This window comes from Phasianus colchicus, chromosome 2 (assembly GCF_987193195.1).
Source record: "Phasianus colchicus chromosome 2, bPhaCol1.hap1.1, whole genome shotgun sequence".
NCBI classification, from domain to species: domain Eukaryota; kingdom Metazoa; phylum Chordata; class Aves; order Galliformes; family Phasianidae; genus Phasianus; species Phasianus colchicus.
This window is the reverse complement of record NC_143437.1, coordinates 49,445,007-49,471,022: the sequence shown is the minus strand read 5'-3', so window position 1 is coordinate 49,471,022 and position 26,016 is coordinate 49,445,007. Positions and strand designations below refer to the sequence as shown.

The window sequence follows — 26,016 nt, the reverse complement described above, 5'->3', positions numbered from 1 at the left end:
GGTGGCTGTTGGCACATAATACCAGCCTTTGAAATACTGATTGCTCAGCCAAAGTTAACAGAAACAGCTGCAAAACAAGATGTCATTATCTCTGGGTCTTGCACTGAGAGCTACAAGTGCAATGCCATCTGCAAAGAGCAGTTCTTTAATAAGGGGAATTCTGAAGCCTTTGTTTCTGTATACGAAAAGACAAATTATAGGAATTGCTTGGGGAAATCTGGAACTGGACTCTCAAAAACAGGCTCCAAGTTTGTTCAGTCTATTACTGCTGCAAAAACAAATTGTTGTAACACTAAAATGCTGCAGTTCTACTCACCCTTGCAATCCATCTTTCATCCAAACAATCAACTTCTTCAACTTATGTGCTTGTGGAAAGAAGGAGAAGCTTCTTATTTAGTTCTTTGAACTTGAATAGTATCAAAAAGCATTAGAAACCATGGTGGTTCAGAACAGCCATGGCTGTAAAAAATCATGGTGTTGCATGGGCATGGATAAGAAAGATCCAAGTTAGTATTTTGCATATGGAAATCCATAAATATCCAGTCACCTCTGTCATTACAACACATTTTTCCAGTTCATTGCCTAGCTGTTAGGACCTATGTAAGTTGTTGTAATTCTGCTTTTTACGGAGAAAAAAATATATACTATCAGAGGCTCTGACACATTTTAAATAATACATTTTGTGTCACACTGAACCTATGCTGAGGAAATGAAATAAGGTCATGAATTTCTGATTAATTTTAAGCTTTGAATAATGATTTGTTTTAATTACAGCCAGTGATTTTTCTTAAGTTGAAGAGGTGCAGAGACTACAGAATGTAATCTTGAACAGTTCACAACTATGACAAATAATAAATATTTTGTATTGTACAGGTAAAACATGAAATTATACTGTCAACCAATTATCATCGGGATTTCCATTAAAGCAATAGGAGTCTTGATGTCAAGGATCACAAAGTTGGTGTATTTTACTGCCTTTATGTTTTTTATTTACATGCAATCTTTGTACCAGAAAGCCTTCTCGTGTACAGGCTGTTCTAAATTTTTACAAGTTCTTCTATAATGCACTGCTCCATTCATCCCATTTGTCTAAAAAGTCATTGACAATTCACTGGAAAATCAACAAAAGATTTTAATTAAAAAAACAGTGAATACATAGTAATTGGAAAATTGTTTGGGTTAAGAAATGCAAAGAAGCATGGAACAAGAGACAGGAGCTAGGGAGAAAAGATATAGAGGCCTAGAAGAAAAAGTCACTGAACACAATTGCAGGGGTCTATTATAGGCACAATTTTTAGCCAGTGGTCTGAACAGAGTGGCTGAACAGGTTTTGAAGTAAGTGCTTTTATAAACAGGAGTTTAAAGAAGAACAAGGAGTGGGTTCAGGGCAGGAAACTATAGTAAATTGGAATGGCTGTGGGGAATATATTAAAAGAGTCACAGAAAGCTGAAGTCTTTTATTCATTTAAATAATTGAAGCATAGGATTTTCTAACATGAAATTTTAAAGTTGAGATTATTATTTTTTTCTGGTATGTGGATAAAATTATTTCATTTATTTATATGCATTATTCACTCACCCTTTTAGCTTGAGTTTCTGAATTTCCTATGAATGTAAATCTATAGGAGAAGACACCTGCTTTGACGAATTTCATAGCTTTTGTCAGAACAAAACTGTTGTCTCAACATTAAGCAGGCTCTGAAGGCTTACCACCTTCAGTGTGAAGTCAACAGAATTCAATATATGAGCTGTAAGTTAAACAAGGCTCAGGAATATTTCCTAAAAAGCTGGCTTTTCTGAACTGTGTTTCCTAGCACTGGGCAGCACATCTATCTGTGATGCTCTGAATTTTTGACAGCAAGGCATACTCTTTTCTGAATGTCTCCCAGGGTCTGTATTCTCTTCAGCCCACAGCAGAAGAGGCTGAGGGGCCTACAGCTTCTGCAAGGGCAGTGCTGAGCTCTGCTCTCTGTGGCAGCGACAGGGCCGGAGGGAATGGCATGGAGCTGTGTCAGGGGAGGGGCAGCTGGGGTTTAGGGAAAGGGTTCTTCACCAGAGGGGGTGGGCATGGAACAGGCTGCACAGAGCACTGGGCACATCCCCAAGTGCCAGAGTTCAAGAAGTCTTTGACACCACCCTCAGATTTGGATTTTGGATGGTCTTATGTGGAGCCAAGAGATAGACTCAATATGCACTTGCTATATTCTAGACAGGTGGGATACCCTACTTCAATCTGGGGTGTGAACTGCCTAAAGACAAGGAAGTTTTAACTTTCATTTAACTCTCTGTGAACAGTGAAGATGAGTTAGAAGCACATTCAAAACATTTAACACTTCCTAATTGTTATTTTTTTTAAAAAAAAAGAACACTCTCCAGAGCACTATTTCTAACAAAACAGAATGTGTGAAAAATTTCCACAAACACTTCCAAATTGCCATTCACTTGGTTATTTATTGTCAAGTTACACCTACATCCTTATATGGAGTGGTCTGATTATCCAAGGGCAAGACTCTATGTGTAGGTAGAATTTTATCAAAACAATTGGCATATAAAAATCAGGCCCTAAAAGTCTTCTTCAAGCAATAAACAAAAGCTTAAAAGCAAAACTAAATATCCATTGCTCTTACTTTTGTTATTTTAAATTGGCTGAACAACTCAAGAGAAGGCTGTAGATAGACCAGGCACAGAGGGGTCTATTTGCCAGGAGACAAGCTATGAGTACCTGTAAGCTACAGAAGAGACAGAATGAAAAAAAAATTAACTGTGGGAACATAAAGAGATGGAAACATAAGGTAAGTGTCTTCACTTAACCTTTAGTATCAAGTGGAGTTATGCCTTCTAGTTTTTGGACCTCATCACCATGAGAATCAGGATAGAAGCAAATAGAAGTGATGGTTTCTCTTCTGGACTGCTCCCAAGCCTTTTAATTTCAGCCCTACCATACATGCAGTTCTGGGCTCAGGTTTTGAAGCACTTTGTTTTGAGATCTTGATGGGGTACACATTTGTCTAGATCAGTGTTGTAAAGAGAATTAATAGGGGTTGACAGCAAGGTGTGCTACCACCCTAATCCAGCCCTCAGCCTTCTTGTAACACCTCGCAAGATTGCTTTGACCGGGTGGTAAATGCAGCAATGCATTCTCTCTTGGGATATTAACATTTCTGGATTCATATCGTGATTTGACAGGATCCAGATGCCAAATATAAATCCAGTGCTGTTGCCTTGAGGCGTATCAGGTTCCAGATTTGTAAGGTGTAGAATGGAGGCTAAATCATGCTCTCCATTGAGTGAAAATTTGGTAAGTCGATTTTGGAAAGCAAGAAAAAAAAAAAAAAAAGTGGCAATATCTGGCAGGATTCGGGATTTGCAGCCGGATTTTCACAACACCCTGCTCTTGGTTTGATTTGTGTGGTCACCACTGACAGATCCACGCCGATCCTTTATTCAGGCGTTGTGCTTCAGGTGCCTGACATCCAAAAGTTATTCAGGCACTACGTCGCTGCATCGTTCTCGCCTATACTAGAAGACTCGGACAACATTCTATAAACCTTTGTCCAACATTCTATAAACCTTTGTCCATATTTGTTTTTCCCCCTGTTTGGACACATCAACGTGGGACAAGAGCTAAGCCTGAGCGGGAGCGCAGGGGGACGGGGCCGTGACTCACCCTCCGGGGCCGAGCGGGGAAACTCCTGCTGCCGCCGGGCTGCGGTGGCAGAGCGCATGTGCGGAGGTTCCCAGCCTCCGCTCCTCGCACCCTCCCCTCCCTGCCTGCCTCTCTCCCGCCCTTCCTCCCTCCAGCCGCCCTCCTCCCCGCCCGCCGCCGTCTCCGCTCCGTGCCGGCTGTGGGTGCTGAAGTTGGGCGGATGGCAGCAGCCCCGCTCCGCTAGGGACGAACCGCCGCAGCCCTTCTCGGGATCGCTGAGCGCCAACTGCACGCAGCCGGGCGGGGGTGGGTAAGGCGCTCCGCTTGTGTTTGAGCCCGCACCGCGTTGAAATGGCATCAAAATGTCTGCTTTGGAGTGATGCGCGGAGTGGGGGGAAAAGAAAAAAGAGGAAAGAAAAGAAAACAAAACAACAAAACGCGGGGGGGCTGAGAGGAAGAGGAGGGAGGGAGGTGAGAGGGAGGAAGAGAGGGAAAGAGGATGGATGGAGGGCGGCGGAGTGCAGCCGAAAATGCGTTCAGCGAGGGGACCGGCTCTATGTCAGTGTGAGTGTGCGTGTGCGTGTGCAACAACGGGCGGCTGCAGCGCCGAGGCTGCAAGGTGGTGTTTCTGTGTGTGTGTGAGTGCGCGCGGCTCCGTGCCCGCGGTGCACAAAGGGGTGGGGAACCGTACCCGCCGGCTCTGCCCGCTCCCTCCTCCGCAGTCCCCTGCCTGTGCCCGGGGTGCCGCGGGGATCCGCCGGGCGATGCCGCGGGGATGCGCCGCGCCGGGCGATGCCGCCCAGCCCCGGGCGGGGGGAGCGGGCCGCCCCCGGGAAAGCCGTGGGCACGCGCTGGCGGGGTGACAGCCGCCGGCTCGCGGTGAGGCAACGCTCCTCCTGCCTTTCCTCTTGACCTTCCCTCTTGTAACGCGGGTCTACTTGGCGGAGGGAGGGAGGGAGGAAGGAGGGAGTGATTATTCCTATTAGTGCAATTAATATTTCAATCCGAAGAGCTGGCGTGAGGCTGCTCTGAACGCAAGAGCTTGCTTTCCTACCCCTCCTTCTCTCCAGTCTCGCACCGGGGAGCCCCCGCCGCCGCCGCCCTTCGGGGCCGCACCGCCCTCCGCGGCACCCGGGCGGCACCCGCCGCCCCCGCCCGCTCTGCCCTGCGGCATCGCCATCCGCCGGCCCCGGCCTCCTTCCTCCCCGGGAAATGTCGGAGGGCGGGGGCGGCACGGCGGCTGGAGCAGGTGGCGGGCGCGGCCGGCGGGGCAGGAGCTGCTCCCGGTGCTGGCACCGGCACAGCGCACGGCGGCGCGGGGCTTCCCTGCGCCCGGGGAAACACCGGCTGCCGGCAGGGCGGGGGATGCTGCCGCCCTTCCAGCCGCCGAAAGCCGCTGTGTGCTGCTGCTGCTGTTGCTGGCTGCTGCTCCCGCGGTTCCTCACTTCTCCCCGGGATGAAAGCGCCCGCAGTTAAGAAAGCTGAGGTTACCTCGCTCGTCTGTCAAGGCTGTGTTGCACAATTTATAGCTGCCTCTTGTTGATTCCTAGGGAAACCCTACCCACACTGCCTGACTGAGAACTGTCAGAGGCATTTAGGATTTTCAGTATTTGGGGTCCTTGATTCTGTATCACTGATGCGTGATATAGGTTTGCAGCTTTTGCAAAATGGATGAAATCTCAAACACCCTGCTAGGTAAATGTGAATGAGTTGCGTATCGTTTGGCAATACTATTGTAGGTAACAGGTGATAAATAACTTTCCTCAAATGTAATATATACATGCATTGCAAATTTTGGGAGTTCTTTAAAGGAAGATAATTCTCATTCCAATCAGTGGATGTGAGTGTCACTGTCCTTATGTAAATTACTGGAGAATCTTCCTGCGACCCAAGACAGTTAGGCAAACAAATTATTTGACCTTTATAAAGAGATGGTATTACACACTGTTATTCCCGTTATCAAATATTTATTTTCATTTGATTCTGTACTCAGAATAAGCAAAAAGTCCTAATAAAAGATGCACATGCTCCACCCCAATAAGTTTGCATAGCTGAAGGCTATGAGAGATGCAAGTGTTTACCTCCGTAAAATACGTGAGAGTCAGACAGTGAATGCCTTTCTCAATCAAGGCCTTAGATCCTTCCAAGTAGCCAAAATAGGAAAATAATTTGATTAAAAGCATACGATCAAATGAATTGCAGTAGTGAGTTGGACATTCAGTCCAATATCCTGGCTCTGACTGCGGTCATTAGCAGATACCGAAGGGAGAAAAACATAAGAAACAGAACTGGTATGCAGTGATCCTTTTTCCTACTGTATGCTTTCAAGTTCAAGCAAACTGTAGTGCAGGGATTTCTTAAACTGGAGCTTGCTTCCAGACCATCATATTTGATAAGCCCCTGACTTTCTCTACTCCCTTTTCTTAATCCATTTATACTTTGGTCTCAACCACATTCTGTGGCAGTGTGCGCCACAATTTAATTATGATTTGTGTGAAAAAGTACTTCCTTTTGTTTGCCATGAACCTGCTGTCTGATAATTTCATCAGGTGCTCCTTAGCCTTCATATGTGACGAAGGCACGCCCTGTGCCTGCGCAGGTGCTGGCGGTGTCCTCTCAGCAAAGCAGGTCCTGTACTGGCAGTTTGGGTCCCTTCACTTTGTCTAAAACTAATTGAGAAGAGCTGCCTGGAGCTCTAAGGCCATCACAAACCCTTGGTCTTTATGTTGGAATATACAGACAAGCATAGTCATTCTTTTTCTTGTTATTCCACGTGGACATTTACAAACAAAAAATTGTCCCGAACTCATTTCAAAAAGGCACTGAAAAGCAGTCTGCTGAAAATTAACTCCCTGCACTATTGATTGAAAATGAAGTCTGACTGACAGCAAAAATTCCCATCCTAATCCAGTCTCTCCTTACCATGAAGAGAAGATAAAACGTTTTATTTTCAAACTACAGCATTTTTCAAGAAATATACTAAATATAAAATGGAAGCTGCATGTGAAGGGACATATATCCATGAACTCTGCACACTGGGATTAGCATCACTAGTAATTCCTTTGCATAAAGTTCATTTTAAGGAGTGTGTGTATTGAACGATGGGCATAGTTTCAAAAGTAAAGTTTAAATCTCCCATAAAGTCAAACTGATTTGGAACGACCTGTGGCACAAGGAGTGCTTCTGAGGTGGAGTCATGCTTGTGGAGCAGCGGTATTGATGTGACTTGTAGCAGAGAGCTTCTCTGATCTCACTGCCAGGCCACACTTGAGTCCATCACAAGAGTAATATAAGAGACTAGAGAGCTACAGAAGAACAACTTGAACCCAAAGATCCAGAAACCAGTCATGGGCATGACTTGGAACAATCCACAGCAAATTGTGGTCAGGTGGGGAACAGTAGAAACTCACATAATTTGAGAAATCTTTCACACACACACAAAAAAAAAAACAAAACCAAAAACACTGGTGGCCTCAGGTGCTGTAATCCCAACAGCTCGAAGGAAGAAGGGACCAGGTGGCATTATTACAAAGACAGTATAGAAGGGATGTCAGTCAGTCTGACTCTAGCCAATCTTAAATGAAGTATGAGAATGGTTTTCCACTAATAAATGGCATATATGTGTATGTACATTTATGCATGCATATATAAGCAGCAAACATATATATGTATGTAAATTTTCCATCGTTAAAAAATGCATGAGCTTGCAAATGATTGCAGTAAGATTAACGATTAAAGATTAAACCTTTTCCTACTCCTGTATTGAGTGAATGAAACTGCTTTCTTACTTGCATGCTTCACACACGTCTTTAAATACATAGCATATGGGGATTCCTGTGGGTACTCATAAGGTCTACTATATAAAGCCATATCAGCTTTTACAGAGGTATTTGTTGCATTTCCATTAGCTCTCTTCTGATCGCATCTCCATGCTGTCAGCTATGGATTTATTTTGCACTTGTACCAATGTCTCAAGTTTGGTGTTCTTAATGAAAAATATATCCTCATTGTACTTTGTAGTGCTTGCTCTGTGAATATATCAAGAATTCTCTAAGAACATAAAATTAATGTGCCAGTTATCTTGGCTTAAAATTAGTTGAAAATGAAATTGTACAAGAAATTTAGCATTTCTATTGACCTCTTGTTTGTCCTAAGTAGTCCTGGTAATGAAATAATGTGATCAGACTTTCCATATTGTTAATTAATTAAAAGCTTGTGCATAGGGTATAAAAACAAATGAATAGATTAAGTCGTAATTAAGTTTATCTATTTATGGTTATAGCTAATGGCTATAATGATGCAGGCTGCAAGCAGGCCTTTGTGAGTGGCTTTGCAGGCTCCTGAGAGGTGCTACATCCCTCCCAAGGTATGGAGCCTGACAGCTCTGCACCTCAGCAGGTGCTGCCAAGTGGGACTGAGCCATGGGGCTGTGTGACAGCCAATCCCATGGGCAGATTATTGCTTCAGAGACCTCTTGCCTGATAAAAGTGGGTGCCTCTACCCAAAGTTGAGTATCAGCTCTCAGAAGGTTTCTCTTGGCACTGCTGCTGCTCCTAATGTGCACAAAGGAAGGAGCCATGCAGTGTAACTGTGGCAGGGACCTACGGGAACACTTAAAGCACACAACCAATGATCTCATGGTCTGTACTGCTGCTCCTGCCCAACCACCACAAACCCGGGCCATGGCTAACAGGGGTCCCCTAAGCAGAGTAGGGGCTGGGCATGCTGTTGTGCTTCAGCATCTTTGCACTGCTCTGGTGATGCAAAATAGATGAAAATCCAATTTAAACAACTGGTGTGCTTTGAGTAATTTGTGCTGTTCTACTATATTAATTAATCTCAGCTTAATTTTTTAAAATGTAGGGTAAATCAAAGTGACACAAACTGATTTAATACTGAATCTATCATATCTTTATGTTTTTAGTGCTAGCTTTGTCTTTGGGCTCCTTGTTTATAAAATGTGGGTGAAATGCTTCATATTTTTCATACAATCTCAATTTTCATACATTATTTTGTAAGCAAATGGCAACAAGTTCTTAGAAATCATAAAATTTCTGGACAAAATGTATGTAGGGAGTTGGCAGGTAGGGAAGTGGAATAGAAATAAAATGTTAAGAAAATCTTAAATCCTAACGCCAAGCATTAGATACTGCGAATTACACTTAAAGACACTCAGACATCTTAAAGACTACTGCTGCATAATCCTCCATAGAGAAATACAAAATAACTTGCTTAGTTTCATCGGCGAGAAAGGAAGTAAAGTAGAGAGTGATGCGTTAACACAGCTATGCAGCTTCTGCTACCAAAGCAGCTTCCTTTAATGCAGCTTGGCTTTTCTTTCTAGTGATGCCTGCCCCCTGTTTGCTGAAATATGAGGGAGTGCTCACAAGCTAGACGACTCTATAAAGCCCTAACTCTGTATGTGCTGCCTGGGAGAGAGCGAAACTAAGAAAATACAGCTTGTGAGAGGAGACTGCTACTCTATCATGGCTTCCTGCTGTAACAGTCAGTTGAATATGCCACTTCGCTTTGTAATTTTAGCTCAGTGCAAGTCCAAGCAAGACTTTCTGTTAGTCTGTTTTGGGAAGATCGAATATCGTTTGGGCTGTTTTGCTGCGTTATGTTTTGCTATGTTATGTTTTACTGTGATGTGGTATGCCGTAACAACGTCTTTGTTTATCAGCAGCTCATGACAGTTGTGGTAAAATAATCCCATGTGTTCATAGATAAAGCAATTAGACCACAGGAATCACAGATGAAGGCTGTCAGGTTGTCCTTAGCACAACATTCTTACACCTATTACAATTCAGACAGCTTTCAAATGAGAGAGCTCAAAATGCAGGGCACTCCATGAGGCCAGCATTCTGCCAGTTGTAGATACATTGTGGCTAAGGCAAGGAGCTTAAGTCCTTGTGCTGCTCACAGTACCTACCAGTGTCCCAATATATACACAATGATCTCCAAAAAGCCTAAATAAGAGGGAAATATGCAAGATATATTTCAATAGTGTGGTTATTATACAATGACATCGAACTTCTGAGATTAGGAATTTGGCAGTCAATCTACTTTATTGTAGCTCCCAGTCTCCACTGTTCATACTGCACCACACCTTTGGGTGGTGTAAATGAGGCTTTCTCAATTGTTTGCATTGTATGAAAATCAAGAGCAGTGAGTAATAACTTCCTTTACAAGGGCTTCACAAGAAGCCCCAGTTTAATGAACGTAGGTGGGAAGAGTGCTCCTGATTACTCAGTATCCAAAAGGTAGCTTCGTTTCCAAGTCTTAATGTCTTCAGAAATGAAAAAAGCTTTAAAATATTAATGAGATTCTTTCACGGCTTTCAAGATGAGTTTGAGAAGAGAGGAGTGAGATGTGTAACCTATTTTTTGTTATTCATTTACAGTGGCTTAAAAGTATACCCATGAATTATTTTCATGCTTAGCTTTACTTCATTGGAATGCGGTTGTCATATTGTCTGATAGTCTAACTCATTTGGCTTGATATATCTCATAATCTGGTAACAAGTGTTTAGTTTGTACAGTTTTGTTTTTTTTCACTGTTGTATTTATTGTGTTCAAAGATTTTTATCAACTCTTATTGTCTCAAGCAATGTGAAAAAAATAATAGTAATATTCAGAGTCTTAGCTGCATGGCAAGCATCATGCTGACCAGAACAGACAAGGATGTTTTCAGATTCAGCATCTGATTAGTTCATATGTAAAACTGGTTCATAGAGCTACTATAAAAATGTCAAGACAGTACTGGTGTGGTGAGGGTATGGAAAAGAATAGATGGAACACCTCTGCCCAGTGAATGTAGCAACTTCATAAATTATGAAGTTATGAATATAGCAGCTTTGAGTGATCAGCACCTTTACAATTAGGCCCTGGTCACTGATTCAGTATACAAAGATTGACTGTAGAGAAGTCTGACTGTTTATGTGATTTGTCCTGAGCTCTGCCTGCAAAAGAACCATCCTGTATCAAATATCTGTCTTAAAGTGCATGTCTGTACTGCAAATTGCAGTGTAGGGCAGAGAGATCTGACATAAGTTGAACGCTGGAAAAATCTAGTTAAAGCAGCACTTGTATCATGTGCAAGAAAATGTCCTTATTTTACCTCTCCTATCTGTATGTTATCTCACATCCTGCAGCACTCAGAAACTGAAAAATCCACTCCTGAACTTTTTTTATTTTTAAAACGAAATGACTCCTGAGGGCATTTACCATGAAATATGTTTCATACTCTTTCAGCCACTGTCTTAGCTTTTCTTAAACCTGCCTCAATTGATCAATATCCCTCTTCATCTAAGGACTTCCCAACTGTGTTTCAGTAGCAGTCAGTGAAAAGTACTGCAGTAACACGGCTTTCACATGGCAAAGATTTCAGTTTTTTATAGGTAAGGAAAAGCAGCTCTTCTGGGTACAGGACTGCACTCAGCTCTTCTTTTACTTGCCATAACTTTCAATTCTTGTTAGATTCCCGAGTTATGACCTTCTATGTATGGCATGGTTAGAGTGGTATTCAGATCAGGGCAGCCTGGAATATTACAGGAATATAACTAAATTGTCCATTTAGCCTCAAAGCCAGCGAAGAAGCCCTGGAATTTCTTAGCTTTCCAAAATACATATATCACATCTTTTCAGGATAAAACTTCCAGCCTCTGGCTTTGGTCTGCAGCCTATCTTCTCTGGTTTACATTAGATTCAACCAAAGTAAACTCTTGTTTGCTGTGACTTAGTTACAAATGGGTCTAGATCACCTTAAGCTGATGATTTGTCCTTGTTGGCCTGCATTACTCCCTCAATATTTGCCTACAAACAATGTCATTAGCAATTTGTATAGTTCCTTCTGTTTTGTTCATAATTTGGGGAAGGTAGTCAAGTTGCATATAAGAACGTATTTCTGAAGTATGCAATTGGAAACACACCTGCACACACCATTTTTAATTTCAGTCCAAGATTTATCAGTTTTTAGTGCATATATATGTTTTACCAACAATCACAATGTTATGTATACTAACAGAAGTCAACTAATTTATGTTGACTATATAGGCATCAACTTCAGCCATCAAATTGGTAACCTTATGTAAAATATTAATACAAATACATTTCATTAATCTAAAACATATCTATGTAGTTTCATATACTATATTTACCATAGCTCATATAGAATGCTTTTAATTATATGAAGTTCACTCTAGTCCTTCAAATGAATATTACTATTAATATTCTACCAAATCTGTGAGATGTGGTGGGTATGGTTTTATATTCAATATTCATTTCTTTCAGACGTATCACAGAGAAGAATTCTTCAAGCATATTCAGTAAAAAAGTGTAAAGTTTAGGAAAGGAGAGAAAGGGGACTGGGTCATATCTGTGTGTGCATAATATAATGGGAAAGTTAGATATACTTTCTGTAATTGAATTCTGATGAGCTTTTTTCTTGACTGGGCTTATAATGCTCAGACTCGGGTTCATACAATGTGTAAGAGCAGGTGACATTTCAGAAACTTTTAAGAAAATAGAGTTCAGAAATCTGCAAACAGTAGAAGAGAGGAGTTCTATCCTTCATATCATGATCTTGAGAATCTAGACAATCTAATAAACTCTGAGAAGGTATACAGAACACATTATGAAAAGGCTATCCTTACTAAAGATGTGTTTTAAAATAATAGTCTCATCAGGCATTTTTTTTCTGCAAGTTTATTGTTTGAAGATCCGTGTCACTTCTGCATTATAGGACATAGTAAGCAGCATTGCTATTTCATGGAAAAGAAATACAAATGGCTATTAATTAAGTGATTCCTCAGGATCACACAGTATAATACTGGCAGATGCAGAAATTCAATATAAAGGGAAAAATTAGTTTTCTTGTTGATTTAAAGAGTCAAAATTTAACACCAAGAATCTTAACTCACACTTCATGTGACAGCTTTACTTTTACCAAAGTAATGCTGATATGTAAAATATCAGGGAGAGCTTAAGCTAAAGAAAATCTCCTGGACAAAAATGGAAATTTGCATTTGACTCAGAAGTCAGTCTTTCTAATCAAATGACCAGAGCAAAGACCATGTATTTCCATCCTGTATCATTACACTGATGCCTTGCATGTGTAACCTGATTATCAGTACTAAAAGCATTAGTTATGGCCCTGTTAGAAAAACATCCCTCAATAGGAAGCATAGGTTTGAAAGGTTGAGCAATGTAGGCCTACGTGTTGTAAATGAGAAAGAGAAAAGGGAAGCACAGCATGATACTTCTGCACAAATCTTCTGATATTTGGTTCATCAGTTCTTTTTTGTTTTGATTTTGTTTGCTTGGTTTGTTGTTTGTGTTTTTTTTGTTCTGGTTTGGTTTAATTTGATTTTGTTTTGTCTTTCTGTGTGTGTGTGATCCATTAAACTTATAGCTTTGTCTTAGATAACTCTCAATACATAGAACGTATGGGAATTGCTGAATCACAGCCTGAACCTCAGGTTGACCACCTGAGGAGAGCAATGAGTCAGCCCTGGGAGCACAGGTGGGGGCAATTCACCTGTACTACCGGAAGGGATGGAGCCTGGCTCCCCATTTAAAAGCTGACTGCCACTATAGAAGGATCTCTTTTGGAGATCACTCCTCTTGGAGTCTTCTCAGTGAGCCCAGGATAAGGGTAAGCTTTCTATCCATTCTTCTTTAGTGCAATAACCTGTTTAGCCTTACTTTCTCGTATATTTCTTAATTACCACATCCATTTATTCATTGATTATATGTAGAGTCAGTAAGATAATACCTGTTCCTAGCTTTATCAAATGAAATATAGAATAACTTTATACATCTACCTGCTGGTAGCTTTTCTGATAAAAGATCCTGTGAGGTCATGATTATAATGCACACCATTTATTTTATTTTTTACTGCTAGTGACAGGAGGACTGAGAGTGAATTAACTAGTCAACTCGTGCTTAATTCTACTAACAAATGCACAATACATTTTCTAATCCTGGATTAATCTGAACACTAACAACACTGTACGTTCTTCAACTTGATCAAATATTGGCCTGGGAGAGATGCTTTAATCAATCTATATCAGCATATGTATTTTTATTTTTAATTTAGCTTCAAGTATTTTGAATAAATTGTCTTGTGCTGAGTGTGGAACACATCCATGGATAGTGGCATAAGTTACTCCCGGTCAGTTTTTCCGAGATGTTTGCTCTGAAGTATTCTGATAGCCCAAGTAAATATAAAGTAGTTCATTTCTTAGTGAAAAGAAAGAAGTTACTCCACGTTCCTTTAAAGATGGGGGGGGGGGAGGGGGGAAGTCTCATTGAATTCATGTAAAGATAATTTAATATGAATTTAATGTAAGAAGACTACATTTGTCTGAGAGGGTAATATATTGTAGACTGAGCTGCAGCTAGAATTCAGTTGGTGTAAGGTATGTAAGAGTTATTAAGAGTCCAAATACATCAATTGCTATTAACATACAAGGCATTTTTCCATTAATTTTAATGGAGTTGTCTGGCAGAAACTTTTCTTACATGCAATGCTGGCTGTCAGTCATATTTCAAACGTGCAATTGCAAGAGCTGTATTTAGCCTCTGTTAAGTAGAAGCTATTCTGCTGGGCAGTGAGATCATACACAGCAAAGGGACTGAATACCAGAGACGTCCTGACTTTGACTGTACCCTACGCTGTGAGATATTAACTGGAATCACCTGAAGACAGCATTTTATGTTTTAAAATGAAGCTAAAAGTATTAATACAATAAACTTTTTCTTACAATCTATGTAGGTAAGAGACTACTTTAAATTGTGCTAGAGTCTTATCCTCTGAGGTAGGAAGCATATGCAGCAGGGTGCCAAGCAAATCAACTGCTATTGAACCAGACTGGCAGCATGTGCTTGCAACTCTCTGGTTTAGGCTGCTTTTTATTAGTATGGCCAATTCCAGCAGGTGGCTTAAGAATAGTTACAGGAGCACTGGAAAATAAGAGCGTAGACTGGAGGGAATGCCCTGGCTAATTGCATCCAAATCCCCAGCTGTTTCTAGTTCTTACCTTTTTGCTCTCTTTCAGGATCAATTTAATGTTAGAAGCAGGAAGGCTTTTACATCTATTCTTATTCTGAGTGTTCCAGAGATCCAGTTGATAACCTTTTTCTTCTTTCCTGATGCATTTATCCAAAGACAGCTTATTCTCTATTTGTTCCTTTGCAGTTATCCATGTTAAACTGGTCTCCCATCTTTTCATTTGTCCACCTAACAAGATCTTCTTCCTCTTTAATATTTGTCCTTGTATTGCTCCTTAGCTTAAGTAGACCTCAGAAGATGGAGGGAATCCTCAGAATGTGAAATCTGTAGCTTGTGAAGGAGGAGGACTCAAATGCCATGACAACAGCTTTCCTTCCATTCATGCAAAACCACCTCCAGCCCTTTCTCTTCCTGATTTGATCTATGGAGTTTAGTGTAGTAGGAATGCAATAGACTATATCTCCATAAACATCCTCTCACTCTTTTATTTAAAGGCGATCCCATGGTAAGGTGCAGCTAAAACCGAAAGAAAACTTAGCATTGTGTCACTTGAGTTTCAGCACTGTGACACAGAGCCTTCCTTGCTGTAAATAATGGCCTGCACTTTGGCCACAATAACCCCATGCAGTGCTATATGCCTGGGGCTGAGTGGCTGGATGATTGCTAAGAGGAAAGGGAGCTGGGGGTATTGGTTGATGCTTGGCTGAACATGAGCCAACAGCATGCCCATGCCATCCTGGCCTGCATTAGAAATAGTGTGGCCAGCAGGAGGGCAGTGAGCTGGTGAGGGGTCTGGAGCACAAGTCTTATGAGGAGCAGCTGAGGGAGCTGGGATTGTTTAGTCTGGAGAAGAGGAGGCTCAGGGGAGACCTCACTGCACTCTACAACTTCCTGAAGGGAGGTTGTGATGAGGAGGGGTTTGGCCTCTTCTCCCAGGCAACAAACAGTACCCAAGAAAATGGCCACAAGTTGTGCCAGAGGAGGTTTAGGTTAGACATAAGGAGGAACTTTTTCTCTCAGAGAGTGGTCAGGCACTGGAATGGCCTGTCCAGGGAGGTGGTGAAATCGCCGTCCCTGGCAGTGTTCAAGAGGCATCTGGATGAGGAGCTGTGAGATACGGTTTACTAGTTTGTGGTAGCAATGGTAATGGGAGGATGGTTGGATTAGATGATCTTGTAGGTCCTCTCCAACCTTGTGATTCTATGATTCTAAGAGTTGTCTTTACACTTGAGCAAAGGTTTGAATTGACAGTAAGCATGACATTGCCTTTATTCTGCTTACTGTAGTTCTGGCTGAGTACTGAGAAATACTCAGCTTTGTCTTAAGGCAGGGACCTCACTGCAAAATGGGATTTGGCCAGGCTTAAACTTATGAAGGCTGAACAATGATCAAATGTCTGATGTGATTAACAGGCAGCAATGCCTTCAGCAATTGTAACTCAGCCTCAGTTTTTTTTTAACTAGTAAAAATAAATTGTATTGTTCAAACAAACATTAAAGCCTTTCAGAAATCATCTAAATTTGGCTTCTAGACTGTTTCAGACTTTGAATGTTTTTCACTGCTTTTGAGTAATGCTCAAGGTTAGTGCTATTAACATACTTGAAAACACTTTCATCCCCATATCCTTCCTAAGATGTGCATGGGTGCCAAAGTAAAGGGCATGAGTATTATCTACATGTGTCAGAAGAGAGCTACCCCAAGGTTGTAGCTACGTGCACACAATTTGTTAAAGGCCACTCTGGAACTTAGGCACCCTAAATAAATTTTTGAGGCAGTGCTGTGTTGGTCTCAGTGATCAAGAACTGAGCACTGATCTTTTGTGTGTCCAGTGACTGTTTACTCCATGAGGCTCAGTGGCTGAGCTTCCAGGCCCTCTTCTACAGGAAAAAAAAACATCTTGTCTTTTTCAGCACAGTGATGTGAATGGAACATGGGATCCTCTCGCCCATACAACTGAGTGGAACACTTGATTTTTGTCCCCTCATAAGCGAAGCTTCTCAAAGATCACAACAGAAGCCACCACAGAACCTGTTTATTCTGTCTACAAATACAATCTGTAATTCCCCAAAATCAAAAATGAGGTGTGAATTTGCACAAAATGTGATTGTCAGAAATATCAGATCTTCATCGATCTCTCTCCAGAAGTCATCAGTCATAGTACGGTTATAACAGCAATGTTGTAAGTTAAGATGGAGATGGGAAAACAAAATTCAGGAAGTTTTGAGACATTTTGATTCACTTTGAGAAGTGTCCATAACCTCTTCAAAGTAGTAATGGGAATGGCAAGATTAGAAGTAGAAATGTATAGACATGATGGTCAGTGGCCAGTGATAGTTGCTGACAATAAAAGTAGTCATATACTTTTTTTTTTAAGGTGTTTGATGCTCCTGCATCCTGAAAAATGAGATAAAAAAGTATTTTCAACAAAAAATCACAGAATGGTCCAGGTTGGAAGGTACCTGAAGGATCGTGAATCTCCAGGCCCCCCTGCCACATGTGAGGCCACCAACTTCCACATCTAATACTAGACCAGGCTGCCCAGGACCCCATCCAACCTGGCCTTGAACTCCTCTAGGGATGGGGCATCCACAATCTCTCTGGGCAGCCTGTTCCAGCACCTCACTGCTCTCACAGTAAAGAACTTCCCCCTGACACCCAATCTAAATCTCCCCTCAACTTAAACCTATTTCTCCTTGTCCTGCTGTTATCTACCCTTTCAAAGAACTGACTTCCTATTTGTAGGCTCCCTTTAGGTACTGAAAGGCTGCAGTGAGGTCACCTCGCAGCCACCTTTTCTCCAGGCTGAACAAATCCAGCTCCCTCAGCCTGTCTTCATATATCATAGTGCTTTCCCACAAGTCTATTCCAGTGAGAAGACATGTTTTTCCATCTGTAAGGTAAACCTGTCAGTGTTTTGAATATAGAACAATGGGCATGAGTACAAAACACCAGCCTAGCAGAGAAATCTGCAAAAAATTACTTTATGACAGAACATGTGGACAGTTCAATTTAACTCTATTTCATTCCACAAAACTACAAAAAAATTTCCTTCCTGGAAGAGGAAGTGCTTGAGTCAACGTCAGATAGAAGTTTATCCTATTCAATAAGTGGAATTAAACTTCTACTGAGATGCTAACTACTGCTATGTTTTCTGGCATACAGCCCTTCTATATGATCTGAAAAACTTTTTATTCCACAGTCACACATATCCACTGAGAACCTTTTGCCTCTGGCTCTCCAACTGTTTCTCTGCTTACGTCTTGAGGCAAGAACTGTTGAACTTGAAAAGCGGGAAAACTAACTATTGATATAGACAATCTACTGAAAGATTTAGGTTGTATGTACGCTTTCGAACTCTCTATCTGGATTTTCCAGGTAAAGAAACAATTCTGCAAGAGTGGAAGTAATAACCTGTAGCGGAAGATTGACAAGATGTTAGAAGGAATTCAGTGATGGCTACATTGATACAAAAGCATGGAATAGGAGAGTAAAGAAGTAAAAGTAAAGAGCATAAAGTTGGGGGAACAATACTAAAGGTGAGCAGGAAGAAAAGACCTTTTGCTGTAGAGATAGGAAGGAGAGATTTCAGATCTCTGAAAAATGGAATATTTCAACATTTGAAATGAGAAAGGAGAGAGGAATCAGTGACTGAAGTTTAAAAGGTTGGAAACAGTGATTTGAAAGATTATGGTACAGAACAAACTGGAAAATCTGGAGAGGAATTAAAGACAGTTTCTTTTTATCCAATGAACTAAATTAACCAGTGCAGTCTCAAGGAGGTCATAGGTAGATGAGAGGCTGAACAGAGCAAGATCTCACCAACCATAAGCTGGCTGCATAGATACCAGTGTAGACATAAGGCAGTAGAGAAACACATTGTAGGGAAAAGAAAAGCAATCTTAAAGAATGCTGATTAAAGATGCTGAATAATTTTATAGCGAAGACTAACGAGAATGGAAGAAACTTATTACAGTCACTTTTTAACATAGAAGCTGTTCTCTAATATTTTTTCATTATCAGAAGTGGATTCCTAGCACCTGAGGAGTATGGTGTCTATAACATATGGTGTTTATTCTGCCTGAATACTAGTTATTATTGAAGTTTTGATTTTAAAAGTAGCTTAAAACATAATATTTTTCTTTAACTGAATTATAATAGCGCTCATCAACAACACCAGAACCAACCAACCAGACAAAAAAAGTTTTTCCTTTGCCATCTGCAACTAAAGTTTCCTCCTGTGTCACTCAAAACTTTGTATTGTTAAGCTAGATCACAACCAACAAATAGATAACATTCCTATAACCTATCTTCCTTTCTAATCCATGTTCAAATTAAGACATCCCACACTCAAATTAATACTTCTTTGTATAAAGAAGGGCAAATATATTCCTTTTGGAGGGAAAGAAAATCAACTTTTCCAAAGCTAAACTACGTTTGGATCTGAAGATCTATTCAAGAAAAGAAAGAGTACAGACAGCTTTTGATAGTAGTAACTGCTCACGCCTAAATTTGCTGTATGTGCAGAATCTACTGAAGACTTTTCTCATCCAAGGCATACTTTATTTTTATTACAGGACTAAGGTATTAAGGAAAAAGGTACTACTGAGCCAACTGCAAGCCTTCCAAAGATTTTATCACTTCTTTTTGGAGTTAATTCAAAATTTCATCATATCCTAATCAATACCTTAAACAAAATCAGTTTTGAAATGTTAAACTGTACTACTACAAAAAAGCCACACTGTCCACCATCCAAGATTTCCCTAATAGTTTTTCTCATCAATTCTGTTTTGAAAGATGCATAACTATCATACTATAACATAACTATTGGCAGCGCTGTTTTCCAAAAGTACCAGTTCTCTGGTAAACAGAAAGATACTAGCTTTTCCAGTAATCTCTAAACTCACACTTGGTGTAAATCTAAGATCACCAGTTTTGGAGGGGTTAGAGACATTACTGATTGTTGTTCTTTTTATGAAAAAGTAAACATAATTTTTAGACAAAAGAGAATTTAAAGTATTGAATGATTTCACTTAATTAGAACATTTCCTACATTTCCATTCAGCCTTCCAGGATGAGGTATGTATGTATAAATTGAATTGGCACGTTACAGAAATAGCCAAGGAAGAGTTTATCTTCTATATTCAAGCTGGGATTGCAGTAGCAAGTATGTACCTTGGCCACAATCTGCTGTAGACACTAGGAATCCAAATGAGGATTTATTTGGCTTTCAGTCCTCTATATCCAAGAATCCTCAACATCCAATTGCCCATACACCTAAATTTCCCAAGTCATGTTCTTCAGCTGCCTATTACTCTGCTTACAGTCGTGCCTGAAACTGCTCCCAGCTGTCACTACCAGCTCTTATCAGGACAAGTTTTCTACTTGAGATCTCAAAGCTGGCTCAGTCCAGGAGACATGCTGAAAATGTACTTCTCCTAAATCGGCTGAGCTGAGCTCACAAAACACAGGAGACAAATCAGCTGTCACTCCAAAATATAGCCAAAGAAGTCATAAGTAGGTTTTGCAGTTTTTTAATCCCACTGCTCTCACCAGAATTGCTGCTATTTTCTCCATCTTTCTTTCATGAAACAATTGCAGGATGAGCATTTGGCCAGGATGTGAGATGCCTCAGCTCCACATTGTGTGAATCTCAGTTCAGACCTTCCCTTCCCAGACACAAGAAGACCCTGCCTTAATCATCAGTATTGTGTTCTGAAAATATTTAAAGGGAAGATTGCTCTCTGCTATTTTTGCTGACACTATGCTGCTTTTCAAAACAAGCAAACAAAAAAACCTACTCTCTCCCCCCCCCAAAAAAAAAAACGCACAAAAAACAAAAACCACACACCTTGAAGCCATCAAACAATTAAACAGCCATTATCCAGAGAGGCAGCAGAGTACCCAACACTACAGCTGTCACCTGGCAGCAGGAATATCTTGGTTTCTGCCACGTACCGAAGAGAATGATGAAGCTACATTATTTAATATTTCTAATATTGAGTGGAAGCAAGAAAGCACATCCACCATTTCATCTTGTAAAGCATAACTTGGTCCTTAATGTGTTTTTAAAAGAGATGACTCAGAGTCCTAAATCTAGGAGTGGGCTATGCCTGAAAATCTCAGTCATTCTACAGTTCAGCCTGGATTTCTCAGTCCCAGGAAGGGACAGTTTAAAGAATCCTCTTGGTCACACATCGTCCGCTCCTAGTGCTGCTGCTTAAGCCAGTCCAAGCCAGAACTGCTGCTTCTGTCTCCCTGCTACACGTGAATCAGTCCAGAGAACTAATGCAGCTGACAACTATAGAGTTAGTTTCCTGCCGCAGCAGCTACTATATGACTTAACACATAGTAGAAATACATCATCAGAAATCAGGACTCTGAGGACTGGTGGTTTAGCTTTGGCTGGCTGAAGCTGCCAAGAAGGTGTGCTGCCTTCAGTGATTCATCTGAGGTGTCTAAGTTTTCTCATGTATTGCAGAGGTAATTCACGCAGTGCTCTTTCCTTCCTGGAGGCAGAAGCACCTCTAAAAGCAAGGTGCTCATTGTGACTTTGTAAAACACAGTTCTGTGATCTGGTATTTGCAAGCCAGATAAGCAGGCCAGCTCTGCAGGACCCAGTAGTCCCCACAGTATGCTAGAAACAAAAATAAGCATTGGTTTGGTTTTCTCATTTCCTCTTCATGGTAAAAATTCCAGAACTGTGTGATTTATCATTTTTTGATGTTTTTTTTTGTTTGTTTGTTTCTTTGGTTTGTTTTGTTTTCTTCTGGCATTCTGATTGGGCCTCAGTTTTAGCTTTAGGAATTATTCTTATGTTCAATCTTTTTTGTTATCTTACAAAAAAATGTGATCACATCCAGTAGGACTAACATATAATAATATGTTATGAATATAATAATAATGTTGTAGTATGTTACAATATGTGTATAATAATATGTTATAATTTGTATAATAACATATAATAAATACATCAATGAATAGCTGAAAAAGGTTGTTTTAACTTTTGAGCTGTTGTTCAAAACCATTGAAGTCTGGGTCCATTCCTTGGACAAAGACTAAACCTACAGTAAATTTTACATGCAAGAAATACCATGAAAAGTTCTTTTGAAAGACCTGCACCTAAGTGGGTGTTCAACCTGACCAGACATCCTAAAATATATTTATTCTTACGCAGAAGTTTTACACTTGTGTGTTTTTCTTAAACTTCTTAGTGAAAAAGTCATTTTAACCCTACACCATATTTTTGTCCTTTTTCTATTTATACTATAACCAAGTCTTGTGATAGTTCATCTGAGTGAAGACATTCACCAAACCTGGATGAGGATTGCACTGAGTGCCTTTTCTAAGAATTTCTCCAGACACAGCATTTGGTGTAGATAAGCAGCTGAGTTCTTCTGGGACCTATCAGACAATTTTGAAATTGTTCTTTTGTGGAAAAAGACCATTCATTTTTAGCCTGTCATGCAAGTTCCCCTAGTCTGCAAAATTATTGGTATGACAGGAGGCCACACATATGAGGTGAAAACGTTGTGATTGTAGGACTGAAATTAATAATGTACAACGTTATTTGTAATTGCATCCAGGACTTCTTAAATACTGACAGATCCACTATTACGACTCTGTACTGCATTGTAGCTTAGTGAAATGCAAATCACAAAGTTTTACTAGTTATTTTTTTTCTCTGGTTATCTACATTTCTGATGTAACTCTCATTATCGTCTCATCCTCAGAATCTTAAAACTCTTGTCTAGTCCTAGCTAAACTGTTTAATAAAAAATGAAAGACTCCTTTCTGCTCACCCAACAGTCAATCTTATAACTTATGTTGTTATATCCAGATGTAGAAAGCAAAGTTTAGTGCCACCCTGTGCAAAAACAGGTCTTGCTTCTGCATCTTTTGCATCCCCTAGTTTATCTGCAGACAGTTACTTCCACTTTGATGGAATCTATGCAGAAGTAAGAAGTCTGGAGTCACTTGATTCAGACTGGAATGATTTTGAAATCATAAATTTGTTTAATGACATTGAAAAAAATGTTTTATGCAAAAAGAACTTCAGTATATTATTTCAGAACCTCTAAGTCCTGTTGAAGGAAGTAGCTTAACAGAATTCAGATGGCAAACAACAATTCAGGCTTCTTCAGTTTTAGGATAGCCTCAGGTACTGGATCATGCTTTCTCTCTATATTGTTGGCTCTCTCTGATCAAGTTGGCATGGTAGGATTTTGGGATATGAGAGCAGAGAAGATGAACACTGAATGACAAATCAAATAAAGAATCAGTGTGGTCTGTTAGAGGAATACAACGGCTTACACTAAGGGGACACTTAAAACCAAGTTGCAGTAAGGAACAGGTTTTTGTGTGAATTAAATTTTCATTATCTGGATTGCATCTGGTGCACAGAACTCATTTCTTCAGTTGAAACGGATGCAAATAATTTTGTGTGAGACTAAGAGACTGACCAACTTTTTTAAGCCTCCCATGAAAGCAACACAAAAGCACCAAACCATGAATAAATGAATAAATGGGGAAGCAACATTCCTATCTATTGCTTCAGTAACTTCAGTTGGAAAAGGACACACCATTAAAAGAGAAAAGGTTATAAAAGCATGTTACTAGACCACTAAGTTTGCCTTGTACTTTGCTGTAAAAGCTAGGAATCATCAGGCTGAGTGTTCTGAAAGCTTCCCTATTCAGCAGGACACAAAAAAACAATTCCTACATTTTGTTATGAGTCAAGCCAGCAAGATGTTTTTAATGGGCTTTCAGGCTTGATTTTTGAAATATCATAGTGTCATTTATGGTAAAACTAGAACAAATAATAGCATCTGTCTTGAATATAGCCATCTCCACCCCATTACACCATAGCAATGCCATTAGAAGTGTACCAGCTTTCCTGTACTGTCTCTCTATTAAGTTATCTTCCAACGTGATAGCATTCTTACCAGGAAAATTTGCCAAGCACATCTAAAGAACGATTAACTGTTTATATTTTATTTCAACTTTATCAACTAGCGCAGTTTCTAGTTGTTGTTTCAAATATCACATCAAAAATGACTTATTTGCCCCATTTCATAAAAACAGCCTCTATACTTGAGGGAGGACCATCCTCGATCTGTATATAGGTTAGCATAATAGTTATTTTTAGTTGGAAGTTTATGAATTGGTTGTTGTAGAACAGAGAAAATCAGTTTTTCAAGAAGCTATGGTATGTGAGGCTTGTTGTTGGATTACTTTTTGTCAGAATATGCAGAGTTTGAAAGAGTTTTGTTGCTGCCTGTCCTAAAGCAAGCATGCCACAGTGATCAATATCAGCTGCTGCTGAAGAAAATGTGCTGGGGAGCAACTGTGTACACCATTTAGAGTCAAATGGATATCACTGAATCTTTCATATTATTTGGGTAACAGAATCTGACTTGGTGATGAAACTGAAGTATAACCCTCCTGACTGCAGTTTAGCCTCTATAATTTTTGGAGTAGACTTCTGGAGCTAAGCTACTAGTTAGCAATGGCTACAGCAGGAGACCAGACTGAGATTATTCCTGAAACCTCAGGTCAGTTAAAACTGCCTAGCTTCTCACTGACTCAAACTGCAGTTGTCTGCCACAACGATAAAGCATAACCCATCTTTCTTTTTGCCAAATGGCTATGAACTGCTGATGGAGCTCTGGAGTAGACCTCTCTGTGGCAGAAGCATAAGCACCTACTGAATTTCAATGAAGTCGCATAAAGGAGGATGGAGTAAAGGAAGCAGGTGGAAAGCAAGCAGAAGATGCTGAGACAGCTGGCAGAACCATCTTTGAAAAGGAAAACAAGGTGAACACCTGCAAGCTCCTGCATCATGGCACATGTCATCTTCTTGAGCAAGGAGTGTAAGCTATCCTCTGCATTTGCTCAGGAATAATCCTGACTTATTTAGGAAACAGTGTATCCAAGCTTGAGTTCTGATAGAAAAAAAATCGGTGCTTACATTGCAGTTCTCGGTATCTTCCTGACTATCAGAAAAATAAAACATAAGTCTGTGTTCTATATTATTCCTTTGTTCTTCATCTGAATAAAAAAGAAGGGGTTATCTATTCCAAAATAAGAACTTTGACTTGAACTCTCCCACCATGATAATAATAATAATAATTATTATTATATTATAGAAGCAATATTATATATAATATATCTTATATATAGTTGTTATTATTATAGAAGCAATTCGACAGTATCTAGTATCAAATGTGTGTAATCCCCTTACTGGGGAAATTTGGGCAAGTCAACAACCTTGTGCTTGAATCCTTACTCAGGACTTTTCTGTAAAACTGGAGGAAAAGAAAGAAAAAGATTATCAACAAAAAGAAAACAACTACCTTCTGCATTTGCTTTCACATTTATGTGACAAGTTGTAGGATACCAAAACTCATCTTACTTTCAGCGTTATTTGGAAACCTGATAAATATCTCAGCCCTGAGATGCTGATGAAAGCTCTGTGCAAGTGTGAAGTGATGGTTCATAGTGCTTACAGCTACTTTTTTTAACAAATTTCATTATTAAAATAATTAGCCTTTGATGTATGCTGTAGCTACTGTTTAAATTCCACTTCCCTACCAGCTCATATAAAGCTTACAGCTCACTATTCACTTTCTTGTTTTATAATACCAGTTTATACAGCATTTCCAATATAATACTAAAGGGAAAGGAAATCATAGATATATTTATGATTCAACACTGCTAGGAAGCACCTGTCTTGTGAAACAGGTACTGAGAAATCTCTTAGTCTTTGCAGCAGTGACTGAATAATGCTCAGTTTTGCATCTCTTTTGTCTAGACAGGAATCCTTCCAGACAGGTCATGTGCTGAGATATAATCAGGACTAAATAACTTACTGTAATATTCAGTAAACTTGATTGTGGTCACTCTTCTATAGCCAAGGACAGGAGTAATCATATGGTTATTTATGATTCTCACATAGATTTATTTTCACAAAGTTTTACCTGGAACCTCAGAGAAATAAATACCTGAAGAATTTTTTTTTTTTTTAAAGATGCAAACCAATAAAAAGTCTCATAGATTGTTTACTGAGATCACTGGAAAATGACTGTCAGTGTAATCTTGACTTTAAAGCAAAACTAGGAATAATAGTTTGTGTCAGCTTTGAACTTTACTGAATGACAAATAGGCTCCTCAGCTTGTACTAACTGCTGATGTATTGTTAGCCAGTAAATTGTGTGCCTTGCACCCTCTCTTACTGCTAGACATTAAGTGCATTTCCTAAGCAAGTCTAATCTCATACAAGAGCAAGCAGCAGTATGCTAGTCAAACATATCTTTCCCATTGATACATAATTTATTCATCATTTTCTTCTTGAAATTTAA

At 40.0% G+C, this 26,016-nt stretch overlaps 1 protein-coding gene across 4 annotated transcripts in view; it reads left to right on the top strand.

The window, feature by feature from the left end:
* Positions 1 to 3,723: 3,723 nt before the first annotated feature.
* Positions 3,724 to 26,016, top strand: part of RGS17 (regulator of G protein signaling 17) — a 69,877-nt gene continuing 47,584 nt past the window's right edge. For 2 of the 4 annotated variants that reach the window (XM_090135617.1, XM_031611834.2), the window contains exon 1: positions 3,812 to 3,952. Coding sequence is in view for 1 of the 4 variants with exons in the window: in XM_090135616.1 (XP_089991742.1) it covers positions 3,724 to 3,956 (233 nt within the window). In the remaining 3 variants the exon portion in view is untranslated. Of the gene's footprint in view, positions 3,957 to 26,016 lie in introns of all 4 variants that reach the window. The other 2 variants (XM_090135616.1, XM_090135618.1) reach the window with 2 other exon arrangements.